Source organism: Anabrus simplex, chromosome 5, assembly GCF_040414725.1.
Source record: "Anabrus simplex isolate iqAnaSimp1 chromosome 5, ASM4041472v1, whole genome shotgun sequence".
Lineage (NCBI taxonomy): Eukaryota > Metazoa > Arthropoda > Insecta > Orthoptera > Tettigoniidae > Anabrus > Anabrus simplex.
Genome location: NC_090269.1, coordinates 11,622,073 through 11,644,359, shown reverse-complemented (window position 1 = coordinate 11,644,359; position 22,287 = coordinate 11,622,073). Strand labels below are relative to the sequence as shown.

At 37.6% G+C, this 22,287-nt stretch overlaps 1 protein-coding gene across 1 annotated transcript in view; it reads right to left on the bottom strand.

Annotated features, from left to right (window-relative positions):
• Positions 1-22,287, bottom strand: part of LOC136873668 (proton-coupled zinc antiporter SLC30A5) — a 299,129-nt gene that overhangs the window by 15,580 nt on the left and 261,262 nt on the right. Inside the window, exons 11-12 of the mRNA XM_068227712.1 lie at positions 18,201-18,280; positions 7,162-7,388 (exon numbers count right to left, since the gene is read on the bottom strand). Of these exons, the coding sequence (XP_068083813.1) occupies positions 7,162-7,388; positions 18,201-18,280 (307 nt within the window). The remainder of the gene's footprint in view (positions 1-7,161; positions 7,389-18,200; positions 18,281-22,287) is intronic.

The following is a 22,287-nucleotide window of genomic DNA, read 5'->3' as shown; positions in this document are numbered from 1 at the left end:
GCAGATTATCTGTTACGTTTTTCTGCTATTGGCAGCCCTGAAGATGGTTTTCTGTGGTTTCCCATTTTCACACCAGGCAAATGCTGGGGCTGTACCTTAATTAAGGTCACGGCCGCTTCCTTCCAACTCCTAGGCCTTTCCTATCCCATCGTCGCCATAAGACCTATCTGTGTCGGTTCGACATAAAGCCACTAGCTTTTATGTGTTCTTGACATCATATTAAGAAGTTTCTCCCCGTTTGTCTGACTATGATGTTTAGCATTGCAAACATTTTAGTTTGTACATTCAGGAATTCAAATATTTGTTGTTTTGTGTTATGCTGTGGTGGTTGTAAATGAATTGTCTATTGGTATCATTTGTGTGGAATGCTATTTTAAAATGGAGTTTTTTAAAGATATTGGTGATATGTTAAATGTTTTCACTGTTGAATGTGAAGGTAGCAAAATTCTTCTTGTTATTCTTCTGTTCATTTTTTAGTTGTGTTTGAGGTTTGCTTTTTTATTTTGTTTATTGTTCTGTCAATGTAGTCTTTTGTGTATCCATTGCTAATTGCAATTTTGTATATAATGTAGATTTCATTTTGTAAGTCTTTTATTTTTGATAGAAGGATGCTGTATGCTTTATTGAGCACACTAAGAAATGAAGATTTTTGTGTGTTTCTGGGTAGTGTGAGTCCTTTTTTTTTATAGTCCTGAGGGCTTGGGTTGGTTTCTTTCATATTTTATACTAGCTGCAGTACAATCCGGCAGAGGTATATCATATAGCATGTGCAAAGTTATCTAACTCCCCAGCTACTTTCCGCCAATACTCAGGCATGCCGTTTTACTCAGAACGCATTTTGTAAGTGGGGCTATTTCTAAAGTTTATTATTGGTCTAGTGGGAATGTCATCTTTACGTATTTTGGGCAGAGCTCTAGCTGCTAATAAATCTCATGTTTATTCCGTATTGGCTCAACACAACTAAGGTTAAGTTATGAGTAAGTTCCCACCTTCCAATACTTATCAATTTCTATATAATAGACTTATTAATTACATAATAAAATCCATATAACCTCTAGTACATGTTTCGTTCCGATTATGGAACATCTTCAGCTAAAATTGGTAAAATGGCAAGACAATTAAAATACATTGATGTTAAGATGATACATAAGCTAAAAGATATGATAAAATGGCTCGAAAATTAAAACATATGATAATGATGATGAGATAAAGTTCATTCATGTTGGTTAAAAATACAACAAGTCAGTTTTCCAAATGGCGAATCCATAATCGGAACGAAACATGTACTAGAGGTTATATGGATTTTATTATGTAATTAATAAGTCTATTATATAGAAATTGATAAGTATTGGAAGGTGGGAACTTACTCATAACTTAACCTTAGTTAGAGCTCTAGCTACCGGTAATTTCAAATTCATATCGATTAACTTTGACATTTTGTTATTACTAAGGATAAAGCTATAGGGCCTATATCTGTTCTCATAGCTGATACAGTAAAAATGTATAAGACATAAATGATCGGCAATTTAATTCTATATAACTTTCGTTATGTAGTATTTATCAACAGGACCACTAATAACATTAATATTTCAGAATTATATTTTAGGCCTTCTCCTAAACTACCATTTCACTCAGTATGAATAAAATTATTTATAACCTAGATTGTCGTGCCTCATTTCCCAAGTTTACATACCAAATTTCATTAAATTCTCTTCAGCCATTTTCTCATCATGCCTGTACATACAAACAGACAGACAGGCAGACAGAGATGACGGAAAATTAAAAAATGCATTTCCTTGTTACTGTAGACGCAACTCATACAGAAATGCAATTATTTTAAAATTCTGAGCTAAGTTTCTTATCATTTTCAGTTTCCAATGTACATTTTATATATGGATCTATGTTATTTATTTGCTATTTTTTGCTAGTTGCTTTACGTCGCACCGACACAGATAGGTCTTATGGCGACGATGGGACAGGAAAGGCCTAGGAATGGGAAGGAATCGGCCGTGGCCTTAATTAAGGTACAGCCCCAGTATTTCCCCGGTGTGAAAATGGGAAACCACAGAAAACCATTGTCTGGGATGCCGACAGTGAGATTCGAACCCACTATCTCCCGGATGCGAGCTAACAGCTGTGCGCTCCTAACCGCACGGCCAACTCGCCCGGTTATTTATTTGATCTAACATGTCAATACTATTGTTAATTCTTTCGTCTATTATCACAAATACGTCATCTACATATAATTATTATTGAGAGTGAAGTCTATGATAGTCATAAAATCATCTACTTCTTGGTTGCTTAGTTTGCTCTTTTGGATTATTTTTTTTCTAATTATGTTAAGTGTTTCTTTTACTGGGACTTTAGAATACATATTAGTGACATCAAAGGAATTTGTAGTATAGAAGGGTTTTAGTTTAATGTTTCTTTGTTGCATTGCAAAACTCTATTGGGTTTTTATTGCTATCTTACTTTGGAAGGTGTAATATGACTGTAGAAAATTATGGATGAATTGTGATATTTTGTAAGAGGGGCTATTTCTAAAGTTTATTATTGGTCTAATGAGAATGTCATGTTAGTGTATTTCGGGCAGAGCTCTAGCTACTGGTAATCTGCAATGCATATTGATTAACTTAGATATTTCATAGTCACTAAGGTTGTAGCTTGTATGTTTAAATAATTGAGGACAATTTTTTCAAAACTCGCTCATTGCAAAAATTGGGTGAATACGGAACGTGTATGTTAGGTCACTTGGCTTTCATGTCCTTAAACTGGTTTTAGCAAAAGTTGTTTATTGTCATCACAACAAGCCGCTAAATATGCGTCGTTTTCCCTAAACTCGCTCATTACTATGATACGCGGTATACCAAAACTCGCTCATTACAGCAAACGTCGCTACACTGCTGGATATTTTGCTGACATGTAAGATTCCATTGTTTTTTTAATGTATGAATGTTAGTATCCGGACCTTAATATCAATAAAATGTATGTTCAGTTCTGCAAAGAAAGAGATTTAGAAGGGAAATCAAAATGTTCAATCTCAAAGTACAAGCAAATTTTCTATAAGAAATTCAATTTAGGTTTTGGGAATCCACACTCAGATACATGTTCGATGTGTACAGAACTTTTATTGATAATTAAAGATACGAAAAATGATGTTGTAATGAACAAGGCTCGAATTGATTATAAATTACACAAAGCATGAGCTAATAATTTTTTTGCCATACTTAAAGAAAAGGATGATAGTCATGTTGATGTTATATTTGACATGCAACAAAATCAACCCTGAGACAAGCATGGTTATAAAATCTTTGTGTCATGACAAATGAAAAGCAACTGCACAAAAGTAAAGTTTTCTTTTATACGTGGTCGGAGACAGAAGGGGGTCGTGGAGCGAATGAAATAGCTTCGGGTGTAAAAGACTCAGAAGGGGGTCGTGGAGCGAATGAAATAGCTTCGGGTGTAAAAGACTATCTTGAGCACTTAGAAAATAATCTTCGCAAGGAAGGGGCCAGATATAAAAAACTCAAGCTATTTTCAGACTCTTGTGTATCCCAAAGTAAGAATAGTATTTTATTAGCATCTGTGGCACGTTTCCTCGAAAAGTCTAAAGTTTTCACATCAGTTGAACATTATTTTCCCATTCGAAGTCATAGCTTTTTGCCGCGAGATTGAGTGTTCGGGAACATAAAGAAAAAATACAGAGAGAAAGAAGAGATTGTATCGCGTATGAAGTATCATAGCCTACTCAGTGATCACGGCCAAGTGAGATCGGAACATCTATGATCTGAAGGCAAAATCAAGAAAGATTTTGAAAGGGAAACTACCTTTCAACATCACAAAAACCTGCATCATTCAATACAGGAAACATGAAAACTTCAAGGTACAAGTCGCTGTTCGATACACATACAGTGGTGAATCAACCATTGTAGAAATACTCAATAAAGGAAAGATTTCCTGCTAAGAAATGGACTTGGCTCCAAAAATGGAAATAGTAAATCACGTTAGTAAGGAAAAGACCCAAGATATGGAAAAGTTAATGAAATTCATACAAATACCTGGGGAAGCTAAGGAGTTCTATGAAGTGGTTTTTAAGGGAAAACATACTAAGAACAAGCTAAATGTAAGTGATATAATGGAGGATACAGAAGTTGGGGAAACTGATTGAGAAATAAAGTGGTCTAGTCAATAAAGATAGAGATTCATTAATTTTATATCTGTTAAATTTTGAAACAATGGTATCGTATATACTATTACCACTACCATTCTTCATTTATAGTACTGTGATAATGTCTGTGTGTAAATTCTGACATTTTATGTTTTTAAATTTGTTTTATACATGCTGTGGAGGAAATTTTTACTCAATAGGATTATGCAATGAGCGAGTTTTCCCCTTTTTTGTAAAAACTATTCAAATTTGTGCTTTTGGCTATACTTATATCAGATTGTAACTAACAAATAAACTGTTTAAGATGTACTTTGTCAAATTATCCTTTTTACTCTACTGTCTAAAAAGTTTTTGTCTCTCCTGAAAAATTATGATTTTGCAAGGAGTGAGTTTTGAAAAAACGGTCCTCAATTGTTTGAGTTTCCTTTTTTATAGTATTTGTAGGACCTTTATTGACTTTGATGAATGTGTTTTCTGAAAAGGATGATTCTGTTTTTCTATATAATCATTTTTATGCATATAAACCATAACACTGCCTTTGTCTGCTTTAGTAATTAGCAGGTTGTTGTCTATGATTTTTTGTTTTAGCCGAGCTGAGTGGCTCAGACGGTTGAGGCGCTGGCCTTCTGACCCCAACTTGGCAGGTTCGATCCTGGCTCAGTCCGGTGGTATTTGAAGGTGCTCAAATATGTCAGCCTTGTGTCGGTAGATTTACTGGCACGTAAAAGAACTCCTGCAGGACTAAATTCCGGCACCTCTGCATGTCCAAAAACCTTAAAAAGTAGTTAGTGAGGCGTAAAGCAAATAACATTATTATTATTATTATTATTATTATTATTATTATTATTATTATTATTATTATTATTATTATTTTTGTTTTAGATTGTTCATTGTTTGGGCAAGAAATTGGGCTGTGTATGGTTTCTGATTTTTGACAAGTTCTGGAAGTTTTTCTTTACATCGTATCTTATTTCATATTGTTTATCTTTTGGTATCTGTGATATGATTTGTTCTATTTCTGCAATTGTGGTGACATATTGTTTTTGTTGATAAGAACTTGGCCAATTATGCTTTAGACCTTTGTTGAGAACCTGTAATTCTTTATCCTTTAAAATTATGTTACAGTAGTTACATTTTTAGTGGGTGGGTTAAAAGTTAGGTAGGTTTTGGTATTATTAAAATTTGTCTTTTATTGTGGGGTTTTGCTTTTTTCTGACCTAAGATTAATTTTTGTTGAGTGTTTCCTGTTTTTTAGTTAATGTTTTATGTAGTTTGATATTGGTGTGTTTTTGGAATAAATCCCATTCTAAAAGGACCATCAAGGGAGGATGCATTTAAATGGGCATTATATAATTTTGAATTTAACAGCAAATTATCTGCCTGTTAATGGAGAAATACCCCTTCTGATTTGTAAAAATTTCACCAGTGTTACCAGGAAGGCACAAAACAGGAATATATATATGCAAACAATTGCACCCACAATGCGTGAAAAACTTGTGAACAAGAAGAACTCTTTATTTTCCAAACATTCATAATCATGCGCAGGCATATTCGTGCACCTAACTCTTAATGGTACTAGATATGAAAGATATGACTCGATCAGCTAGCATAGCTCTGAGCTTACATCCAGGAGATGATGGGTTTGAATCCCACTGTCGACAGGCCTGAAGGTGGATTTCTGTGATTTACCACTTTCACATTAGGCAAATGCTGATTTTATACCTTAGTTAAGGTCAGTCCAGTTACCACCCCATGCATGAATTTGGGACAACAGGGCTGCTGTAGTGAATTTTGTGCATAGTCTCGCATCTGCAGCTTGTTCTGTATGGCTAATGCATAAAACCAATAATGAAATATTAAAATCGATTTGACATGAGTAATCACAACTTCTTTCAGCTCTCCTAATTTTTTGACAATTTGCACATTCATTAGTTTGCTAGAGGGGGGATGATATGTAGATGACATTTCTAAGTTTATTATTGATATAATGCCCCAATATTTCATTATAGAAACTATTTACTACATCGTATTCCATTTCAGTCAACAGGTATTCACTTGTGTTACTCCAGGCATAAAACACAAAGGACGTGTAGTTGGGTCCATCAGTACAACATGTTTTGGAATGCTCTTGTCCGAGAGGCAGTCGCTGAGGATGGCCAGAAGTCATATTAACTCCTAATAATTGTGTGTATGTTATGGCTAACAGCTCACATATGGCCAGTTTCTGAACTGTTCAGCCTTTTTGCTCTTTACCGTGCGAGTTGAAAGCTCCCGTGTGATAATTTCATTCATGTACAGTTAAAAAACATATTAAAGTCAATATACTTCTTAATAATTATCATCATCACTACATAATAGTTGTTAACATTCAACAGTGTTTCGCCAGAAATTTTCATCTGCCGGGTGACAGGAATGACTAGCCGGACTGGGAATACTACGTGAAAAATGAATATGATCAAGTTTCAATTTATTCCCCTCAGGACAGTAACAGTAATATCAGGCATGTAAACATTAGCTGTAAAATTGAATTATTTTAGTGTTATTATTATGAACAAAACATAACAGAGTATGTTGAACTTCTAGTGTTCTACTGCTCGTTTATAATAATGTAACACCGGGGCTTACCATTCGATTTCTGTGGAATGTTATATGAGTTTGTGACGTCCTGCGGAATCGAGTGCTTGTATGAGATTCTACGCTAATCCAGACATTGCTACGTGATAGTCAAGCTAAACACCGATGTAATTGATGCAAGTATGCTGACGATTTATCATTTAAATAAACAGTTTTACAATGTATACATTTTAATTTGGAGCATCCAATGACTCAAATAAGTATTAATGTTATGTAACTAGCACTTTTCTGGGTTATGTTAGCCGGGCGGTCTGTAAACCCGGCAGGGTGCTGCACCCATTAAAAAGCTCCTAGAGAAAAAAATTGATTGAAGAACACATTCATACTGAAGAAGAGCAGAGAGGATCTAGCTATCTAACCTGATCAAGTGCGGAGGTAAGTTTTTCTTGAAGTTTAACCGGAGTCCTCAATAGCAACACATAGGCAGATTGCTTTAGTAGTGGTATGACACTCAAAAATATTAATACAGCTATGAAGAGAGAGCAGACAGGATCTGCTATGAACCAGCCCAGTTGCTCTATCAAAATGGAAGATACTATTACTCCAACACTTCCAAGGGTGTCGGCCATGATGTGAAGAAAAACACCTGTAAAGCATAAAAATATGAAAAATATTAATACAAAAGGTAATTTAATAAACGCACAAAATATATGATAGTTGTATGCTGACAGTATCTCCCACACACACGTGCTTGTTCTGACAGCTCGCAGCATGTGGCACCGAGCAAACAAGTGGGAGCGCTTGTTACTACCATCACAATCTAACGTTCTCACTTTTTTTTTAATAGTTGTTTTACGTCGCACCGACACAGATAGGTCTTACGGCGACAATGGGACAGGAAAGGGCTAGGAGTGGGAAGGAAGCGGCCGTGGCCTTAATTAAGGTACAGCCCCAGCATTTGCCTGGTGTGAAAATGGGAAACCACGGAAAACCATTTTCAGGGCTGCCGACAGTGGGGTTCGAACCTACTATCTCCCGAATATTGGATACTGGCCGCACTTAAGCGACTGCAGCTATCGAGCTCGGTACGTTCTCACTTTGCACTAGGCACTGTACAAGAATCATGAGAGTGGCTCAGCAGTAAATTTATCGGCTCAAATATTGTAAGACTTACTCCTCATGCCCCTTCCTCTCACAATTTTGTAGACTGCAGCAGCAGAAAGACACACTTAAAAATATGACCTGTCTTTATATTTATATTATGGAAATGACCGTTGACATCATCACTAATAATAATGAGACTGGTCAACTCAATATTCTTGGTTCAAATCCAAGTGAGGATGGGAGAAGTATCCAAGAGCATGCTTTTCTTTGGATTAAAAAAAAGTGAAATCAATCGAACCCTGCTATAGGTGTCAGCACAATTTAAGGTGAGAGTTGCGACTGGTAAACGTCCATCATTCAACTTGTTGTTTTGCATGGCTTTTAATCTCATGATCATAAGTCATGGGGCCTCTTTTTACTGAAATCCGAAGCATAGTGGTGAGTTCTTCCTGATGTTGATAACGCATCATGTCCTCCTCCTCATGGCTCCTTTTCTCCCCCCCCTCTATTCTAATTACTGTCTTTAAAGCGACTGCTGTTTGCTCTAATTCAATAACATCTATCAGTAGACCTCTATTTTCCTGTTCAGCCTCAAAATATTCCTGTAAGGCACACGACCATATAATGAGCTTGACCACGAATAACAAAGTCATGCTTCCCCTTTACACTTGCCTTTTATCGAGGTGAATGAATTCTTGGTCACTCTCGTCGTTTAGTGGCGCTTTGAACTGTTTGTGGTATATTGTAGTTCAATAAATAACAAGGTTTAAGTTAACTATTATGCTATACTACACGATAATAAAATGGTATACACAGTCCTGATAACAATACACTTGTCCAACCAACACTTTTCACATTCATCTACGGAGTCGGGTATGAAGTGAGATGAATCCTCGCAGCGAGTTTTCATGACCGGATGTCCTTTCTGATGTCAACCTCATCAGAGGAGTTAATGAGATGAAATTAATGATGTGATATATAATAGTAGGAAGGGAGAGGGTGAAACATGGTGCTGGCACATAGCCTACTCCTGTCGAACAGCACCAAGGGGTCTGCTCAGGGCTTAATGTCTCCATCCGACAGACGAATCACCATCAACAGCATCATATGCCCTCACTCCATATGAACACTGCGGAGAGGTTTGGAATTTCATCCAGGCTTTTGGCACGCACTCTAGTGATTACAAATTGTATACCACCACCTCCCCTACCGTGCCAGCCAACATCCTGATGGTGAAATTTTTTCAGCCAACGGGACTTGAACCGACTAACCATGGTGTCAGACCGTATAGACTTCAACGCCGTAATGATAATGGCCATCAGGTGGGTTCAGACAATACACTTATTAACACAAAATTTGCTGAATTAAAAAACACATAAAACAGATAATGATATTAGCACTCAAAAGCAGCCAGTTAACCAAGCCCCATGAATTGGGTATGTGGAACTCGGACAAGCTGCCTCACGGAGCTTTAAAACAGGCAAAGGGAAATGGCGCAACTACCTGAGATTGGCTTAAATGGAATGTGTGTACTGGTTGCCACAGTAATCACCAACTGGAACTACCATGCTGCGAGCTTCAGTACACGCACGTCGTTAGGACTGCAGTACACTACAACTTGGAAGTGAGTGCATGACAGGAAAAACATCCTTCAAATTAATGCAAGAAACAATACATAAATAACTAAAACAGGCTAGAAATGACAAAAAAGAAAAAAATGGATACCTCACATGCATCTAAAGAATAAAAATAAATCTTATAACCACCCACAAGTAATTTTAAGCACCAAGAATAAATACACATTCTTACAGGCGAGTATAGAATATGGACATCCATGAGAAAGTTTATATAAACCAGCTAAATGGTAATATTCCACAAGAGAAATTATGCACATTTGCTGACAGACCTGTATGATGATTACATGAGAAGAGACGTGCAGGTGATCTCGATGGTGGAACTGCACAGCTGAGATGGTTTGGCCATGTAAAACGAATGCAAGAGACATGGATGTAATCAGCAAATATTTATCTTAAGATATGCGGGACTGCAACAGTTATATCCTGTAAAGTAGTTCCTTTAAAATTCCAACAAATCTATCATCGTGGGACTCAGAGACGATAAACATTCTTATAAAACTGGAAGCTCTGCGACTACGACTACGATATCAAAAGTCATGTAAAGCTACAAGATTGTGGCCAAACACAATAAAGGGAGTACTGAATGAATGATAACATGCTAATAGAGATAGTGAAAGACGAGGAATACAGAGGGAAGAAAGGAAACATTCGAGTTACTGTCGCCCCTTTAACTCCATAATTGAGCTCATTTATACATAGAAAGAAGGCAGAAATCATCAGGTTCAAAGATATACTATTTCCAACTCCACAACTTTATAAAACTTTACAAGTTAGAACAAAATGAAGTTAGGCTTACAGGGGTCAATACCACGTGTGGAGGTAGGCAGATGTGAGAAAAGGGACTCTATACTGAACTGTATCGATCCAGTAAGATATGATTATTTATGAATACCTCATGCATATAAAGTATTAGCGCCAAGGATTGAAGCTAGGAGAGCCAGACAGCAACACGTTACATGATGTGCAGGGACCCCAACATTTTGTGGGAAACTACAGTTTAGTCTCTATCTCTGCTAACGAGTCATCGAGTTGCCACCAATCCACCACAAAAGGCAGGAAAATACAGTGGTGGAATGGTAATAAAATAATTCATTAAATGCACCTAACAGCAATATTCTGCTAGTGTGAAACATAAGATTAATATTGGTTAAATTTACTCTTTCTCTTGATGTGATAAAATCAGCTAACTTGTGTCCAATGTCATAAATAACTGATTTCTAAGGAAAGTGGGAACCCACGCGGACTCATCATAAAAAGTTAGCGTGTGTTTGGTGGTGATTCCCCAGAGTATCGTGTCTTCCCAGAGGTTTCCATAAAGTTAGAGAACCAAGCGACAGATGGCATTCTGAAGTAGTTGTGGAAAAGAGTGGTTGTGTCTATGTTACGGTGACAGCAACACGTTACGTGATACAGGCCCACCCATGACGTGCAGGGACCCCAGCATTTTGTGGGAAACTACAGTTTAGTCTCTATCTCTGCTAACAAGTCATCGAGTTGTCACCAATCCACCACAAAAGGCAGGAAATTACAGTGGTAAAATGGTAATAAAATTATTCATTAGCAATATTCTGCTAGTGTGAAACATAAGATAATATTGCTTAAATTTACTCTTTCTCTTGATGTGATAAGACCAGCTAACTTGTGTCCAATGTAATAAATAACTGATTTCTAAGGAAAGTGGGAACCCACGCGGACTCATCACAAAGAGTTAGCGTGTGTTTGGTGGTGATTCCCCAGAGTTGTTGAGTTGAGCGAGTTGTTGATAAACTTAACCATAACAGGTATTATGTTTGATCCTGTATTGACTTGTCTGAATCTATTACAGAACTATTTAAAATAGTTTTACTTCAGTCCACCTTGTCAATACACCTTATAATGCTATATATATATTGTACCAGGAAAGCCTATGTCCTGGCCCATATCAATCGAAAGAAACGTTATTCCAGCATAAAATATCCGTCCGACGTATGAACATTTAAATAAAGGAATGTTCCAGCATGTGCCAGACTTCACGAGTGCACTAGGTGAAGTCAAGTGACGTCACCTGTCGCTCGAAGCTCACCTCCCCTAGAGATATTTCTCGAAAAGAATTTTCTTTTTGCAAGCTTTCCAACGCCTTAACCAATTTCAACGGGACAAACGCTGAATTGTAGCGGACGTCATAAAAGTTAATCCCTGTGAATTTTGAATTAATCCATCCCATGGTTGTTGAGTTATAATAATTTAAAGTCTAAGAAAATTATACACTCACGGTCACATGGCCAAGAGAAACCACCCCTCCCAGCGCCGGCATATATATGTCAAGGCTAACAAGCAGAGCAGCGCAGTACAAGGACGAGTACACAGATGTGTGTGAGTGAGACAGAGGAGAGACCGACCCTCGTACAGTATGTCCGCGCAGTCACGGTGAAAGTACTTGCCGTCGCGTTTCCAGAACACGAAGTTATATCGCCGACGAAATTATAAAAGACGTCGCACTGTATTTACTACATCGCGTCGCGACTACAGTCTAATTCTAAAGACATTTGAGAATATAATACGAGTGAACTTATTGAAGTGCAAATACCAAATATTTAACGTTCACAGAATATATCATTTCGTGTAGACTTAGTTTACTTCACATGATATTGAACTTCTACAGAAACTAATGTGTAGAATTACCAGAACTCATTTCTTTTCGAGTATTGAACTGTATTTCTTTATTCACGCCATATTAGTATACGACTTACAGTGGTAATCTGGGTGAATACTAAGAACTTTTTCTGAAGTAATATGACGTTATAATAACAAGATAATCAGAAAATAATCCTTAGTGACTTAATGACTGTGTTCAAAGACTGTGGTTATAGACTATGATTTTCCTTTTCAAGTGTGAACTGTGTAATTATGGACGTTTCAGTAACGACTTTAAATAGTATTTCATACAGGAAGGACTGTGATTATTCATTTAACGTCTTAAAGTTCAATTACGCCATAAACTGTGTTCAACAGTAAATGACAGTGTCAGTGATAACTACTCGCACTAAGTGAATTTTTCGTGTGCGAAAAATCACCTTAACGAGCTGCAATTCTACACGATCCAGTTCCAGCCGTCATCACCTCATCGGGGGACATCGACATGGTGTGTTAAGGGAACATCGCCGACCCTGATTCTCCACGGAACATTCCAGATGTCCATCCTTCAACATTTGTAGCAATATTTCTTTCATTAAGTGAGTAGCAACAAACTGACAAAAATTTTCTCATTAATTTTGAACAGTGGAAACTTCAGTGCCACGTGTGAACAAATATTTCAGAGTTCTCATAGTTTCTCAGAAGTGATTAATTTAATTTTCAAATTTAATTTTCATATCTCATAGAAAGACTTTAGGCTTTTCAAGTGTGCTATACATCAAGGTTTACAAACTGAAAAACTGAAAACTTTTAACAGAAATTTAATTTCTCATGTCAATTTGCAATTACAAGTGTGTGCTCATATTTAGAAAGACTTTAGGTGGAAATCTAATACCTCGTCTTCTCACATATGAAAGACTTTGGAATCAGTGATATTCATTTAATTTTCATGAACAGAATTCAGGAAGATTACGTTCAAACTTTTAATTTCAATGCCAGATTTGAGTCCAATAATCATATTGCAGGGTGAAGAATTAATAAATTGTTAAAAGAAAATTTTTTACCATCTATTATTCGCTCTGCGAGTCTATCCTACTCTGTATCGGCTCCAAAACCAAGTTCCACTCCCTGAGGTCTTACTCATGCCCTTTCCCCAAAAACTTTTCCTGGTACAATATCAAAGCAGATTCTATTCCAATCATACTTCACCCCCATAATAACATATGGCCTAGAAACCTGCACAACAACCCAACAAGTGGACAGCAAACTACAAGCCGCAGAAATGAAGTTCCTACGAACTATGGTACAGAAGACAAAAGGGGACAGGGTAAGGAATGAAAGAATAAGGGAGCAAGCTGGTGTGTACCCATCCCTGAATGAAAAAGTGACAAGGGCCCGTTTGAAATGGTTTGGCCATGTCAAACGAATGGACGATGGAAGGATAGCAAAACAATGGCTACACACAGTCGTGGCCGGAAAACGACCGGTAGGAAGACCTACGAAGAGATGGCTGGACCAAGTGAAAGAGGACATAGGAACAAGAGGAGTCAGCTGGGATGTCGTCTTGAGAGAAGAGTGGTACATGGACAGACAGAAGTGGAGAGTGCTCGTAAACCACACCCGGGCAACTGGAGTGGAAAACTGATGATGATGATGATGATAATGATGATATTTTTTTTGCTATTTGCTTTACGCCGCACCGACACAGTTAAGTCTTATGGCGACGATGGGACAGGAAAGGCCTAGGAATGGGAAGGAAGCGGCCGTGGCCTTAATTAAGGTACAGCCTCAGCATTTGCCTGGTGTGAAAATGGGAAACCACGGAAAACCATCTTCAGGGCTGCTGACAGTGGGGTTTGAACCCACTATCTCCCGGATGCGAACCTTATAATGATAGAAAACTATTTTACCATACATGTTTTGGGAAGATCATCCATTCCCTTTATCAGTGATGTACTGCTTATGTACATCAATGATGTCAATTCGATAACAATAGCAGGGAATGTTGCTGTGCACAAATCCAGAGACAATTAAAGTGTGGGAAATAACATCATTTAGGCTTATTACAAACTATCCCGTATCAATATGACAATCTAACAATCAAAGAAATACTTGTTATCCACCTAATCAATACTTTATTTGCCTTTGACAATTTTTATAAAATTATTAACAGTACATGTTTCGACTGCCTAATTCGATTACAATAGCAGAGAATGTCCTTTAACTTATTACGAGACAGTGAAGTCAATGACAGTATCATAGCAGTCAAAACATGTACTGTTAATCATTTTATTAAAAAATTGTCAAAGGCAAATAAAGTATCGATTAGGTGGATAACAAATATTTCTTTGATTGTTAGATCATTTAGGCTTTCTGAAAGGACTGTGAGAATCCAGAATAATTTTAGAATTGAAGGAATAGATTCAAAGATATTAATAGTGGTGGAACGGGGCATAGAAAGTAATTAGGGAGAGACCCTATAAACTATAAGTATTAGAGGACAGAAGAAGGGACTAGTTTGATTACAATACCAGAGAATGTCCTTTAACTTATTACGAGACAGTGAATCAACGACAGTATCATAACGCCCAGCTGACAGTAAATGTTTCTAGGCTAATTACAGGGACCAATAGCACTCAACCCAGTAGAACGAGTTGAACCAGGAGAACGACTGATGTACATAGCATAGCATACTGTTAATAATTTTATAAAAAATTGCAAAAGGCAAATAAAGTATCGATTAGGTGGATGACAAATATTTCTTTGATTGTTAGATTGTCATATTGATATGTACCTGAAGTGGATAGTTTGTAATAAGCCTAAATGATGTTATTTCCCACTCTTTAACTGACATCACTGATGAAGGGAATGGAAGATTTTCCTGAAACATGTATGGTAAAATAAATAGTTTTCTATCATTACAAGGTGTACTGACAAGACGGACTCAAGTAAAACTATTTTAAATAGTTCTGTAATAGATTGAGCGAGTTGAATGTGGTGTACGAGTGATAGCAGCATCAAGTGAGTAAAACAAGACCATTCAACTTCTTTTCGGCCGAGTTGATGACATCGCCATGGATTGCAGTGGAGAATGTGCCAGAGAGATTCAAACCATGGACTCTCAGGGTGCAATGATGCGCTAAGTATCGCTGAGATCCAAAGTGATGGAGTCGGATGACATTGCATGAATAAGTTAAGTGTGAACAGATATTACCATGGGTTAGACTAGTAGGGTTCATTTATTTATTTGTAAATATATCTTTAATTAAGCTTCAAGGCAAATGTACAGTAAATTAGGCAGGTTTAGGAAAAGGCATGTGTTAGTTGTGTGTATAGTTTTGTATGTGGGATTAGGTTACTGGTTTTGAGGGAAATGTGTTAGACTAGTATATGTATGTAGTTTGATGTAACTACTACATGAAATATGAACCAAGGATTCTAAGGTGAGAAATGCTACGAGAAATATGAAACAAGAGTTCTGAGAAAGGAAATATTACGAGGGATATGAACCGAAGTCCATGATATAGGAAGCATGCGATAAAAGAAATTATGGTAGAATTATGGAAGAATTATGGTAGAATTATGAACGAGGGTAAATTTGAAGAGAAAGAATGAAAGATCACGAGGCGAGAAATGAATGTCAATAGCGCCTAGACTACCCTTTGAAAAAGTGTTGGAGGCCTCGGAACACATGTCTGCCCGTGCTATGTTTCCTTCTTCTTCTTTTTTTTTTTTTTTTTTTTTTTTTTTTTTTTTTTTTTTTTTTGCTAGGGGCTTTACGTCGCACCGACACAGATAGGTCTTATGGCGACGATGGGATAGGAAAGGCCTAGGAGATGGAAGGAAGCGGCCGTGGCCTTATTTAAGGTACAGCCCCAGCATTTGCCTGGTGTGAAAATGGGAAACCACGGAAAACCATCTTCAGGGCTGCCGATAGTGGGATTCGAACCTACTATCTCCCGGATGCAAGCTCACAGCCGCGCGCCTCTACGCGCACGGCCAACTCGCCCGGTATGTTTCCTTCTAGTTCGCCCCGGGGAAGATTGATTATCTTGAGTATTTAAAAGAACGAGCTACAGAGAAAAGGGGAGCAGCCGAAAACGACCTTGTCTCAGTTTTTGCTAGCTCCGAGGTAATGACCTGAGGTCGCCCCCAGCCACGAGTTTTACGATACGCTAACCCCCACGATGAATGTATTGCCTGTATGTAATTTTGTTTTACGTGCAGATATATTTATTTGACTTTTTCTTACAGTGTTCATGGTCATTTTATTGTTGTCTTGTCCTCGATACAACTAGGAATGAGCTCATAAGCTTACAAAGGGGAGTGAGCTTCTGTGCTTGTCCAATTGAAATATGGAACCGCGTCCATATCTAGAGTCAGTGATTATTTTGGGGGTGTTTAGGGTGGTCCTGGACAAATGTTATTGTGTTTGTGTTTTAAATGTTAATGAATGTGAAAGTGTGAACCTATCTAGGTTCTACCGTGTTAAATAGACATTTCATTATCTGTAAATATCCATCTGTTCAGACTAAAAAGATCATAATATTTTCATGAATAAGAAGCTATTTCACGTATCCACAAAATAAAGACGATGATGTAATTAATATGGGTAGTGGACCCATCATTCAAATAATTGTGTGCTAGGGTTTTATGTATTTTGTACAGCTTTTCATGGGAATTTATTCCAGATTTTATGTTTTTCTGATTAAATTTACCCAACCTTATTTCGTTGAGTTCTCATTCAAAATTATGTACTTTGATCCCTATCCTGCCAATTATATTTTAGGAATCCATTCTTTTTTATTATCAAACAAACCGTGATATTATCACTGCCTAGCCGAAGCCCACTGCAGACAGCATACAGTACAATACCGAAGAGGATATAATAGGATAGAGATGAAATTTAATGATAAATTTCGGTTCCAAGCCAGATGGCCATCGTAGTTTCAGTCTCCAATCAGAGATTGCACCGCAATGTGCATCGTGTGCAATACTTTGCTATTATTATCAACAGATAGCGCCATAGTGATGCACATCCGGTTATGCTTACCATAGCTCCTCCCGCCCTCACTCCTCATCTACGCTATCACCCCTGCATTGACCTGTTCTACCCCCAACCCCCTCACCTACAATGATGATTATAATGCAGTTCTACTATTTCCATTCTCAGTACACTATAATTCATATTGTTTTATTTTCAAGTACTTACTATGTTGTAAATAATGATCTGATACCCCTAGTTCATACGGCATACTGTGTTATTGAGAGCATAACCTCTCACCAAAAAGTAGTTTTACCTTGAAATGAATGACTGATACATTAACACAAAGCTGATATTATGACAAATAATACATCCCTTCAAAAGCAAGACAACAGAGCACAGCATACACAAGATATGGGTATCCCATCAGTATCCAAGTAGCATAAGAAAATAAAAATAACAGAATTAAATGCACTGAGACAGGAAATATATAGAAATACATTAATACAACCAATCAGCTTCCAGCCCCTGAAGTGTACTCAAACAGGAAATACAGAAATTCAGGAGGACTGGCAAAGATATATTTCTAATAAACAAGCACAAGGAACAAATCTTTACAGCACAGGCACATGGGCACTTGGAATTCAAACAACACAAACAGCATCATGGGAACTATCGCTTAACATTTATATGAGTTTGAATGAGGTTAATTCATTGGGTAATCAAGCAATATTAACATAATACTTGATGTTATAGGACTAATTCTTTGTCAGAAGGGGCCACTGATTGAGGTTAGGCTTGAAATACTTCACCTTGAGTCAAACAACCTTTAATTATTAAAATCACTCATTTCATGCCTATTTGCCTGCCATCTACAGAGCCAGCCTACAACTATCTACACGTTGTCAATGAACACCAGCGCCATCTAAACATAGGAACTGGAGCTATCTGAAGCTAGCTACAGATTGGAACGAAAAGCCCCACTAGATTTTCACCCGGGTGGTCTACACGACGTATAGAGGTTGTCGTCATGGGGTTAAAATGTCTCTTTTTTACTTCTTTATGGAATGGTAGCTACCATCATCACTATTTCATTTCCTTAGTAGCTGCATGTACTCACCCTCCATATTAGCATTATGTGAATGTCCATGTCCATGCCGGTGACCATGCTGATGTCCATGGGAGTGCGATGTGCTCTGCCTGCAGAAAAAATTATAATGATAATGAACCACCTCCTCTTGTATACATAATTCATTCAGATAGCTCCCAGAACTATCAACTCCATCTTGCCACCAATCCCAACAATTAGTAATCATTTCCAATATTTTCACTATAATTTTACTGTCATAGGTTCAACCAAATTGTTACACTAATAAGGGAATGATAGTACACCAAACTGACAGATGAAGTATCACCACCAGAAAGAAATCAGAGATATGATTTAATAGAAAAATTGAAACAAACATTTTCAAGATTTGCTCATTTGAAAATAATTTATACCATATCTAGTTGCATATATCTCACAATTTTCCCTCCAAAAATTTGAGTTTAAAAACTGCAACTTTACTTGTCCATTGTTTGTTCCTTTCAGTTAAAAGAGAGGTTTTTGTATCTTTTGTTTTTAACAATCTGCTTTATGTCAAACCAACACAGATAGGTCTTATGGCAACAACGGGTTAGGAAAGGGCTAGAAGTGAGAAGGAAGCAACCGTGCCCTTAAATAAGGTATAACCCCAACATTTGCCTGGAGTGAAAACGGGAAACCATGTAAAACCATCTTCAGGGCTACCGACAGTGGGGTTCAAACCGGCTATCTCCCAAATGCATGCTGACAGCTACGTGACCCAAACTACACAGCCACTTGCTTGGTATTGACCAGTTAAATGAGAGTAATGGAAATGGATCAAATAGGTGTGCAAATGTAAAACATGTTCATCCTACATTTTCCACATCAAGGTAGAAGGATTCTCACGAATACTTCCCATTGTAGGAACAGTATGTTATTTCAAGTACTACAGACATCACAGCTTATACACTTTGCTTGGTAACCTCTGAAGTGAACGTACCACAGACCAGTTATCTAAACGTTGCACATAATATTATTATTATTATTATTATTATTATTATTATTATTATTATTATGGGGTTACCCGTGGACCAGCAGAGGTGAAAGAAGGTGCCGGGGTGAATGGGTCTAACTACAAAATCAAAGTTAATCTAAAACTGTAACAAAGGTTATATTTTTTCCTTTAAAAAAAAAAAAACAAGTAACAATGTAACAGGTACCAGTAGCAATGAACAAGTCTTAGGAAAGACAAGATTGGTGGTATAAACAGATCTTGGGCTTCAAGCCCTCACTTCACAATTCCTGAGCTACACGCTCAACTTTACAAAGATCACAACTTTACTTAAGGGCAAAAATCCCCTAATACGTGGAGCCCTTGCTCCAGCAATTACAATATCCGGCCTCCCAGAGGCACTTTTACAACACTAGAAAAAGAGTTAACGTGCTCTCAGTTCTCAAGCACCGGGCGAGTTGGCCGTGCGCGTAGAGGCGTGCGGCTGTGAGCTTGCATCCGGGAGATAGTAGGTTCGAATCCCACTATCGGCAGCCCTGAAGATGGTTTTCCATGGTTTCCCATTTTCACACCAGGCAAATGCTGGGGTTGTATCTTAATTAAGGCCACGGCCGCTTCCTTCCAACTCCTAGGCCTTTCCTATCCCATCGTCGCCATAAGACCTATCTGTGTCTTCCTTCCAACTCCTAGGCCTTTCCTATCCCATCGTCGCCATAAGACCTATCTGTGTCGGTGCGACGTAAAGCCCCTAGCAAAAAAAAAAAGTTCTCAAGCTTACACAAGGCAATATCAGAAAATTACAATTACTTGCCGTCAAGGCACAACTTACAAAATTTGAAACAGGGGTATCTAGTACCCAACCTATTGGGCCATAGTAGGAAAGAACAGGTTAAGTAAATGGCCCAAAACACAAATAGAATGGAGGCATGTATCTGCACTCCAAGATATGAAGTCTGAAAACCTAAGGGGCACTAGGCCGATGAAACAGGGGCTATTCCCAAACTATAGAGGTGACTTGTATAAAAATAATTTAAGACATTACGGAAAGGAAGAAAACCAGTTACAAAACGTAGTCACCTCAAACCAATATGAAGGGGAGCTCGAGAGGGTACGTCACTCTCTATCCCCAAATTACAGTTGGAGATTTTATGAAATTTTTACATTAGCCGGCAGAACTTACATTTTAGAGAAGTTGGTTACATAGTAAAGTTTTTGGACCTTTCCCTCAGGTTAAACTGCAGAGCTAGTAAAAAAATAAGATGTTAGATGGCCATTACCTTGTTGAAGAATTGCTGCCTGATGAAAGAGGCGCCTCCCGCCTCCTGCTTGACACACACAATAAGTTAGATGACGATCAATTGGCCAAGATACGTGAAAATCTGCAGTTTATAAACCCTCAGGGAAAGTTCGAGACCTTTCATGAATAATCAAGACACACCCACAGGATTTTATTGGTCAAATTTAAAAGTGACACTCAGAATCGAAGAAGAAATACGGGATAGGTTGGAAATTAATTACAAAATTTAGGGATTGGCTGGATTCAAAACTGGCAGAAAGAAAAGATCAATATTGCCAACCCAAAAATGAATGAACGAAATTTAGTAAAGAAAAAACTTATGAATACAAAACTTCTTCAAATCAAGGTTCTTCCACTTCACACCAGGGTGCATGATCATAGTTTATGAGCAGTGACATCTGTTGAAGACAGTTCAAACTTCTTGATAAAGGGCTAAGAAAACAATTAGAAAATCACACAGTACTGGAAACTTCACAATAACAAATTTACATCAAATTACTGTAGTGACATCTTCTGAGTAAAAGTTTAAGAAGGTCTTGTTTCAAGTTCACTGTTCCTCCTGTAGAGGAGCTCTGTTAGGCGCAACATTTAAATGCACGGCGTTGGGGTGTACCTCCCGGTACAATTATTATTATTTAGTACTACAGACATCACAGTAAACGGCATCCGCAAAGCAGTTTTAACACTAGGATTACCAAACGTTCTTTCTACCTACTTTTATCGAAGCAGTCATTTTGACCCATAGTAACACATACGCATTTCTTGAGGATATTGGTGCCAGAAAGAGGTTCAAATTAATTAAATAATAAATAAAGAAGAAACAAAGGAGAAAGAAAGAAAGAAAGAAAGAAAGAAAGAAAGAAAGAAAGAAAGAAAGAAAGAAAGAAATGAATGAATGAACTAGTTAGGCAGAATGTTCTTACACACTTTAGCTTACATTATATACATATCTGCATGAATGTCACTTTATGCTTTTCAGCTTATACACTTTGCTTGGTAACCTCTGAAGTGAACTTACCACAGACCAATTATCTAAACGTTGCACATCTTTTCTTTGTCTTATTCTCTTTCCACAGTGCGACCTGACACTGTCTGCAATGTGAAATTTCTTTGGAGGCTAGGGCCACATTGTTGTAGTCAAGAACGACGATGGTGATGAGAGGTCTACTAATCCCGAAGATGCGTAAGGATGCGTTAGATCGGTTGCCAGCTGTCTCAGGAATACCATTCTCAGCATTTGCTTGTCGGCTCTTGCCTTACACAATGCATAAGCATTTATACCAGTGAGATCTATTATATTGAAGACATGCACTGGCCATTGCCGACTCATCTATTTTACCGTGTACTTACGGCCCATTTGATCTACTATGTCAACTGCACATTTGGTAGAAAGAGACTGTTTCAGGATTTTTTCTTTGGATGCTGTTCATTGTTCAGTATGTACTGTACTTTGGTAGGACGTGAGAGTTACATCCTCTAGAGTGAATCACTGCTGGTCTTCACAGAAGGAGGAACTTCTGTCCTTCTACGGTTCAGTGTGTCTAAGATACTTGTATTCTTTTTCTTCAATGATTTCGCTAGTTTCAGTGAAGTGAAGAAGTTACCAGAAGTAATATATCTTCCCTGATTGATGAAAGGCTCAGCAAGACGGAATACTACATGTTCACTTAGAGTCCAATCCATGGGTCGCGTTTCATCTTTCCTAAGATAGGGAAAACCATTTACAACATACTTGTCTTCATCGACAGCCACCCAAAATTTATACCAAACTTGTCTGGTTTATTGGCCATTCACTGCATAATGGGCATCTAGCTTCGATGGAAAGAGCTGTT